We start from the raw sequence: 9,183 nt of genomic DNA on the forward strand, positions 1-9,183 counted from the left end.
CAGTTCTAAGGGGTGTCTGTTTGGGTGTGCGAGCATTCTGTGTACACGCTGCTCCTTATAAACACAATCTCTCACTAACAGGGTCGCCTCAGACCCAAGCCTGGAAGCAGGGCGGGGTCATATATCAAACTGCAATCCAGTCAGGACCACGTACATTTGGAAGAAATTAAGCTACTATGTTATGAAACCATATGTGTCAGGTTAAGATTATACAACACGTCATTAGCACCAATTATTAGGAAGATCCAGGACTCTACCCACCACCTTAGTCTGACGCCTTCACGAAGGGAAACTCACCCACCCCACCCATAATGTGCTCAGGGGGCCTTGCTGCACCCTCGAGGTCCTGGGAGCACGGCCTGGTCTATCCCCGCCCAACCGGAGGCCTCTCTCATTTCCACCTCCACCTGGACAAGGCAGGCCTTAATCTAGAGCAGTCCTGCAAGGCACAGGAGGAAGTTGGAATGGCATCCTGAGTGGAGTGGCCGCAAGTGGGAGCCGGGGCGCCAGGCCCACGAGGGGGGGTAAGCATTTAGGCCGTTTTTCTCCGAGCACAAGATGGCTTTTGAGCTCTTGTATCCCCACCCCCAACTCCTTCCACCCGCAGCGTAGGGCGCCTCCCATCCTTCTATGTTCCAGGGTGGGGGCGGGAGCAGGGGTGGGCAGACTCTCTCCCCTTGGCTGACGCGCACCAGCCACCAGCCTCCCCCCTAATTGCCAATTAACAGGCTCCGCCGCCCTCCTAGCTGCGCTCGCTTCCTGCTCAGCGACCCGGCCCTGGGCTCACACTGCGCATGTGTGAGGCCTGGCTTCTAGCTCTCCGAGAAGGAGGGGGCTGCCGGACAGGGAGGGGGCTCTGGAAAGTTTGTTTGGGGGTTGAGGAGCTGACGTTGCTTAGGGGGCAATGGGCCCAGACTACAGATTCTTTCTCCTGCCTTGAAACTTGAACTTCCAGGCCACCATGTCCCACTTCCATCAGCCAAAAGTAGTCAGCTAATAAGCAGGTACAGACACTGGGCATCAGGCAGAGGGCCCCACGCCCCAGACCAGGGACTTCCGCCCGGCGGGCCAAGATTCTCCCGCCCAGGACCCCAACTTCGGCGCACAGCGACGTCAGGACAACACATTCTCCCCACTACCGGGATTTTAGTTTTAACCCCATCCTCCCATTTTACCTCCCCTTAATTACCCTCGCGCCCACCCTCTCACCAGCCCCCTCTTCTCTCTAACCAAGACAAGCCATTGCTGTCCTTATCTTGAAACCGCCACCCAGCTACGGACCATTAGTTACATATTTGAACCAATAAGGAAACACTTACCGGGCGCTGCTGTCACTCTCCCTCTCTCCCTCTCTCTCTCTCTCTGCCTCTCTCTCTCCCACTCTCTGTCTCTCTCGTCTTTCCTCATTCTGTGCCGTGGCCGAGCCTGTCTCAGCTCCACACACACACACACATATATACTTTATATAAATTTAAAAAATAAATAAAAAGTCCTGATTTAAAAAAAAAAAGCCAAATAAAATTAAGGAGAATTGCAGGGAAGGGGCAGGAGGGAGAATCTGGGAGAGGGGAGGGGTGGAGGCATCTGCAGCTCCGGATCTCAACCCCCATACCCACGAACCTCTTGCCCCTTGGGGGCCAGAGGGTCGGGTATAGGGAGAGAGAGGTGCTCTCAACTTCTGCCTCTCCCCTCCCACCCCGCCCTCCCCAGGTGCCCTCAGCTTCCAGCAACTCCACCTAAGGAAAAAATTAAATAGGGAAAATAATTATTAATAAGATTAATAAAAAATTTCTGATAATGAACGGAGCGCCCAGCGCAGGTTTCCCTGGCAATGGTTAGGCTCTTACAGGGAGGACTGTTCTGCGGAGCGCTCGGAACGGACAAACCACAATAAAAAGTTCACGTTCATGGATGGAATCCACATGACTTCTTGTGGCCAATCCAACTTGTGAGTCGATCGTAAACTTTTATTACTCAGCTGTAAATTTTCTGCAAACAACCGGGAATGCGATGCATTTGTGTAGCGTGTGCAAATGGGCGCCACGGTCGCCATGTTTACCCAATTCTCTCAGAAAGGGAGCATCCCTCGGCCCCCACCCCACCCTCACCCACCGCCCACTCCCCAAAGGCCGGCTGCTGTAGACTAACACAGCAGAAGCAGACAAGGGGATGTAAGGAGGGAAGAAAAGGGGGATTCAGATGCTGAGGAACCACTTCCTTCTCTTGCTATCCCGAATTTCAAATACGTTTCTTAATAAATGAAGATAATGATATTGGACCAGATGAAAACCAAAGCTTTGCAGAGCTATGCAGGCTTGGGGCAGTGGAGGCCCGCAAGATGAAGGAACTGAAAATGATTACAGTCCCTGATTCTACCTTTGTTATCTAGAAAGATAACACATCTTTTCTACTGCAGTGCCCTAGGCAAGACCCCCCCCCCCACTCCCCACCCATCAAACAGGAACTGGAGTTTCGGGCTGCCTCCCAACCAAGTCTGTCTCTAGATGAAGTAAAGGACGGAAAGCTGGACCAGAATTTGGCAGTCCTTTGGAGGCAGCAGAAGAGGTGAGAGTTTGTGCAGCTTCAAGGATCCTTAAAATGACTTTCACTTCCCAGGTGGTCCCTTCCTCAGACAGAATGGCACTCTCTGCACCCAAGACCATTCCTAGCTTCAGGTAATCTTGTTTTTTAAAAGATATTAATAGTAACTTTCAATCCTCTAAATAAATAAATAGATAAATAAATAAATAAATAAATAAATAAATAAATAAAAACAATGTTAAAGCTGAAGATCTTGGTTCAGTTTTCTTTTTTTCTTTTTCTTTTTCTTTTTCAAATAGAGGAGCAGGGCTCTTTGAAACCTTTTTCACCCATTCAGGTTGCCCACACACCTGCCTTTTTCAGAGGGGAAAAAAGATCTCCGTCAGTGTCTAGGCAGCTGGGATCTGGCTTCAGAATTTGCAGGCCCCATAAGAGAGTCATTTACTCTTCTGAGTTCTGCCTTCTATTCTAAAAGTCTATGCACCCCATTTCCCCTCCCCAGACCTCCAATTTTGGTAATAAGTGCATATGGGGAGGCTACTATAAATTACCTGGTAGAGAATATTTGCTAGGCTGTAGTCCAGCCACTCCCCACTGGCTGGAGATCTAAAAGCTAAAAGCGGGCAGTTTTTTCCTTGATCAGCATTGAGCTGGCAAGAGAATCTCAAGGGCTGCTCAGCCAGCCAACGTGAGACCCTTCATCCCCTCCCCAAACTTCCTCCATACTAAGTAAAGCAGTTCCCTCAGCCGGATGCAGAGACCTGTTCCTTTTACAAACCCACCCATAAATTTTATAACACGTAGTTAAAAATTACGACGAGGAAGCGCTGGCCCACAATGGCAGCGGGAAGAATGGGGCAGCACTGCCGGGCAACTCACCGGAAATTTTACTTCCAGATTGTGGCACACAACCTGTCCTGAATCCTCTTTAATTGGGGCTGGGGGTAACTTTTCAGGCACTCTCTGGGGGCATCTCATACCAAAAATATGAAACTGGGAAAGCCAACCCACCCTCTCCTTCAAGGGGTTCCCCTGGGAGCTCCTCAGCGACACACGTCTTCCCTTGACGCCCCAGATTTCTCCAAGACCCGCATGTCCTTTGGACACTCAGTGAAGAGTAGGCGAGGAAAATGCGGAGATTTATTTTTTAATCCCGAGAAACGAATTTGTCCCCCAACTTAATAGCTGTATCATCTTGTCTCTACCGTTGAGATTAGAATAATAAATCCAAGGCGAAATGGGCGAAATGCTTCAACTCAGCATTTTGAAAGATACTATTTTTCACAAATCACAAATAGCTTTCGGAAGCCACTTTGATTGGCTAATAAAAAAAGTAAAGAATGAGAGAAAGTCGTATCTGCAGAAACCGAATGGTACCCATTTCGTTAATGGGACGACAGCAGCATTTAGGAGCACGCATTTCTAAAGAGCGCATCCCGTTCTCGCAATTACGTTCCCCCATAAAACGGGTTTTTAACCTCCTTTTCTTTCCAAACGAGAAAACTGAAGTGGTAGGTAGGGAAAGCGGGGAGCGGGTAACGCACGAGGGGGCGCTGGGGCTCCTTAGGTCTAACCCTCTGGCTGCCCGACATTTCCAGAGAAGCCGAGTGCCAGACGCACCCCGCCCTCCGACGCGACGGCTTGGGGCCATGGACATTGCTGAGCAGAGGCAGGGATGAATGGGGGATTGGTGTTGCTGTGTTGGGGGGAAGCAGTGGGGCCCTTCAGAACCATTTGATGAAGAAATCATGTCTCTCTGCTTCAGAGCAGAATATTATTTTTTTATCAATAGCAATCATAATCTCAAGATTTAAAAAAAAATGAAACGGATCTTCCTCTGTGTTCCCACAGAGTCTGGTGGGAAGTGAAATGTTGTTTTCAGGTCTCCCGGGCCAACATCCCCATGTCTCCCAAGCCAAAACGGATCACTTGGCTGCCAGCAGGGACCCCAAATTCTACACATTTCCTGGCAGGTTCTACTTAAAGTTATCTCTAAGCTGTTCTTTCAACCTCACAGGGTTGGGGATCCAAATGACAAATCTTGAGCCCCTTTTATAGGGGCCAGAGAGCAGAACCCCGATGAAACACTTAGCCTGGGCCTAGGTTAAAAAACATTGATCCAGAGATCTGGTCTCAAAAATATCTGTCTTTGGTGGTCTGTTTTTGAAGGCCAGAAGTCCATCCTCCCTCCTCTCTTTCTCTGGTCTGGCTGAGCCAGCCGGCTTGTATCTCTGGAATTTGGAATGGTTTGAGCAGAATTTTTTTGGCATAAACAGATTTGTCTGCCTAGGACCCTCCAGAATGATCCTATTACTAGCTGGGTTTGACTATTTTAGAAAATGTCAAGATTCCCTTTGCCCTACTGTGACTGCGCTTGAGGACTGTCCACTCAGACAGGCCCATTCTCCCAGATCAGTAGTCCCAACTGTGGTGACCAGGCAAGCTGTTCGGTTGTCAAAGTGAAGCCAGCCAAGAGCTGGCTTGAAATAGCCCAAATGGAGGCTAAGTGGATAGAAGGGGGATGAGTAGCCATGATGGGCCTGTGCTGGTTGAATATGAATTCCAGTATGTGCAGACTCTGTCTTACTTTGTCCTTTCTTTATCCTCTGCCACAGGCAGAAGCCTCCTCACCCTCACACACTGGCATTTTCCAGCCAAACTCCTTTAGCTTCACACATTCCCCACCCCATCCACTATTTCAGTATGATGTACTGGATGCTTAAGGAGTAGCCACAGGCAGGAGACATGTAAAGATCAGAAGAGAATATCATCTCTCCCTTGGCCTAAAACCCAGAAAGGGGGGAATAGTCACAGGAGGTGCATAGGGCTGACTCTTTATATGGACCCAGCCCAAAGACCAGGGGGCTAAAGCACCTTCAATTAAGGTCCCAGCATCTACAAACCTTGTTGGGCTTTAAGGCTAGTGTAAGCAAGTAACCCTTCTTCCTCCTCCCAATAGACTTTTTCTCTTCCTCCTCCCCTTAACCCCCACTAGTCACCTGCCCTACCCTGCTCTCTCCACCCCACTTCCAAGTTCCACCACCCAAAGCAAGATCAGGGTAGGCCTTTTGCAGATCAGGGAAAGGGAATAAAGAGGGAAGGAGTAGAAAATGGGATGAGTTGTAGAGGAAACAGCAAATCAGTCATTTCAGCTCTACTTTTTTCTTCTTTCATTTTTTTTTTTATTTATTATGACTCACGTATACAATACAAAGTACTTGGACCAGGAACAGAGCTTTCAGGACACAAAATCTACATTCATAGCTGGACATAAAGACAAATGACCAAAATTATTATTATAGATATATTTTAACGTTTTTTTTCTTTCGAGCACATTGCATAAACAGAGAATTCAAGACAGAGTAACTATACATTCAGTGCAGTTTAGTTCTACTCTACTGGGGTTAGAAGCACAATAAAAGCGCACAAGACCAGAGGGCTAGGCAGTCTCAGTTGTTGGGTTTTTTTTTCTTAGTGAAATAAGCAGCAACAAACAGCAACAAAACCGCATTACAAACACTCTCAAAGCAGGATTTCTTTCTATAGGTAGTGATAAAATACGCTGGAGGTTTCTTTTCTTTTTTCTTTTTTTCTTTTTCTTTTTTTTCCCTTCTGTATTAGGATTTTTTTTTCTTTTTTTCCCCCCAAGATTATTGCAGGTTCCCTTTAGGTAGTATGTTAAAGATTTATTATCAGTATATAATTTTCATGATTATTGTGATTTCTGAGCACAAACACTAACACAGCTCAGAGGAAGCCAGGGCCCAAAAGATCAAACAGCAAAGGCAAGGCAAGGAAGGCATGGACCTAAGTGACTGTGGGATGGATAGGTAGGATTTCAGAGACCATTGCCCTTCCTTATAGAACCCTTAGGAAGGAGGTGGATACAGAAACCCACATCTCCTTGATTTCCAGTAGATTCCTGGAGAAAGTCAAGGGGGTTTTCTAAGGAAAGCGCCTCAGAGGGGGAGGGGAATCTTCTTTGCTATCTTTTATTTCTTTAAAATTTTTCCTTTCATTTCCCCCTTTCCTGTTTTTTTTTTCTTCTTTCTTTTCATTAAAAAAAAAAAAAAAAAAAAAAAAAAAAAAAAAAGGTCAATCCAGTATTCTAATTCCCAGCATACAAGCAAAGCCAGGGATCATCTTCTACATCTTCAGGGGAATCTCTTTTCAAATAAATACCAAAGAGGCTTGTGAAGAGGGAGTGTGTGTGTGTGTGTGTGTGTGTGTGTGTGTGTGTGTGTGAAGGGTTAGACTTTATCAGGAAGAGCTCAGAGGTGGGAGCAGGGACAAGTGAGTGTGGGGTGGGCATATCGTGGAACAGAACTTTTCCCTGTGTCTAGGGTTCCCCCTCCCAACCCCCAGACAAATAAAGAGTGGGGGAAGTCTAAAGGTAATAAAAGCAGAGCTGCAACTATCTGACAGGTAGTTAGAGTTGTGAGTGTCATTCTATTCTCTATAAAAGCAAATGACAGTCGTAAACTTCTCAATTTATCTGCTACCATAAAACGAAACTTCAAGGGAGTTGCTAAGGGGGGGAGCTGATTTTCTTTTTTTCCCCCCTTAGTCCTTATTTTCTTCCTTTTCCTCCTCCTCTTTCTCCTCTTCCTCATTCCCTTCTTCCTCCACCTTCTCCTCATCTCGGGCCCCAGGCAGTTTATCTTTGTTGTTCTCCTTTTTCCACTTCATCCTTCGATTCTGGAACCAAATCTTCACTTGTCTTTCCGTCAGTCCCAGGGCGTGAGAGACTTCAATCCGGCGCTTTCTGGTCAAATAAGGATTAAAGAGAAACTCCTTCTCTAGTTCCAAGGTCTGATACCGGCTGTAAGTTTGTCGACCGCTGCGCCGCCCAGGAGCTGAACAGAACAGAACCCCAGTCTGGTTATGCCTGGGTGGGGGCCCCACCCCCCCACACACAAAGTTCCCTCTCTGCTATTCCCAGCTCTCCTTCCCTCCTGCCGATAAGGCCGACAGCAGAAGGCAAGCAAGGGCAGGAAAAGTTTCCATAGATGTTTTGGTTTGACTTCCTTCACCTTGGGAGGTGGGTGAAGGTGGGGGCTGGGATATGGCTGTCTGAAAAGTAAGGGCTTGAGGTGGACAAGGATGCCTGCAGGGTCCCTCAGGCCCACAGCCGGGCTCTAGCAGCTTTGTTTACAAGTGCAGAATGCCATTTAGTGAGCCGGCCTAGAGATATCGGCCTAGAGATATAATCTGTTTCCAAAAGAAAGGGAAAGGGCTGGGGTTAAAGCAGGGGGGCTGTGCCCACTGCCCCTTCCTTGCCGATCTTTGCCTAATGTTTTTCTAATAAGAAAAATAATTGATCTTCTGGAATGTATCACTGCTCTGCCTGATTGCTAACTGGAGACCAACAAATAAATCAAGGGCCATCCCTGCCGGAACTTGTCGTTATCGCTCCCCCTGTACTTCGAAACTGAGCCATGAAGGGCCATGACCTAAACAGCTCTCCAAGAGACCCCATAGTTCTTGATTGGCAGGTAGCCTGACTCTTGAGTCCCCTGGATCTCAGAGGCCCCTACTTGGTATGACCCCTCTTTCTTTTTGAGCAATGATTTTCCTCTTCTCAGGCTTTCAGTCCTCTCTCCAACTGGAGGAAGTACAGAAAAGTTGGGATAGTGGCCTTCAGGCTGCTTCTCTGAGGGGAAGAAGATCCTAAAGAGCCAGGATGCTTGTCCTTGGGAGGGTCTTGCCCCTCTCCCTGGCTAGGGAGAGATAGTAAAGTGTCTCCTTTTCCACCCAACAGTCTGGTCACTGTCTTGGGTTAGCTGGCGTTGAGAAATGTCTTTGGGAAAACTGACTACCAACCCCAAAGACTGATAACCTCAGTTTATTCAGGGTGCCCTTGTCAGCCATCTCCCCAACTTTGGCTTTACAGATGGGGAGAAGGAGAGACAGAGGGATGAAGAAAACGGATTTTTAACCCTTTGCACCCACAAATCACCTTTTCCCACCTTCACCCCAACAAGCACAATGTCTCAGGCGCCCCACCCCCAGCCAAGCCTTTCAATCTCCCAGGAACCCACCCAGGAGTGGAGTGAGAGAGACCCCCAAAGCCAGGAAGGAAAGCGAGCGAGGGCAGACAAAAAGGAGGCGAGGGGGTGGGGGAAGACCCTGGAGCGCGGGAGACCAAGGGGGAAAGAGAAAAGGCTTCTCACCGTGGGGTCTCATCCATGGAAACATGAGGCTGGGAGACGAGTTCTGATTTAAGTGGCCTTGTCCTTCGCTACTGTTAGTGTTGGCGGAGGATTTACAGTCGGGATATTGCACCACGCTCGCCTCTTGCTGAGCCCCATAAAGGGACTGTCTGGGGAGCGCCTCGTAGCCATAGAATTTGGAGGCGTCTCCGTGGCAGCTCAGCGAGCACGGGTTCTGCTGGTAGCCCGAGTTGGAGATGCCGGAGGTGCCGTGGTGGAAGAAGTCTTGGACGTGGTGCGAGGCATGCTGGAAGCCGGGCGCGGAGCCGCCGGGCCCATACACCAGCGCATGGCTTCTGCCCACACTCTGAGGGAACCGGCAGTCGTAATAGGCCGGTTCCAGGGACTCGCCGCCTTTGTATTTGGAGAACAGGGGGTTGACGAAGTAGGAGCTCATGCTGGGTACATGAAAACCCGCGGCCCCCTCCCC

The 9,183-nt window shown here is 48.6% G+C and overlaps 1 protein-coding gene across 1 annotated transcript; it reads right to left on the minus strand.

Annotated features, from left to right (window-relative positions):
* Nucleotides 1-6,654: 6,654 nt before the first annotated feature.
* Nucleotides 6,655-9,150, minus strand: HOXC8 (homeobox C8; the record flags this gene model as incomplete). The annotated part of the gene is made up of 2 exons (XM_080939625.1): nt 6,655-7,397; nt 8,715-9,150. The coding sequence occupies 2 exons, from the start codon at nt 9,148-9,150 to the stop codon at nt 7,105-7,107; spliced, it is 729 nt and encodes a 242-aa protein (XP_080795751.1). The 3' UTR covers nt 6,655-7,104.
* Nucleotides 9,151-9,183: the final 33 nt, after the last annotated feature.

The sequence above is a fragment of the Micromys minutus genome, assembly GCF_963924665.1.
Source record: "Micromys minutus genome assembly, chromosome: 27".
NCBI classification, from domain to species: Eukaryota; Metazoa; Chordata; class Mammalia; order Rodentia; family Muridae; genus Micromys; species Micromys minutus.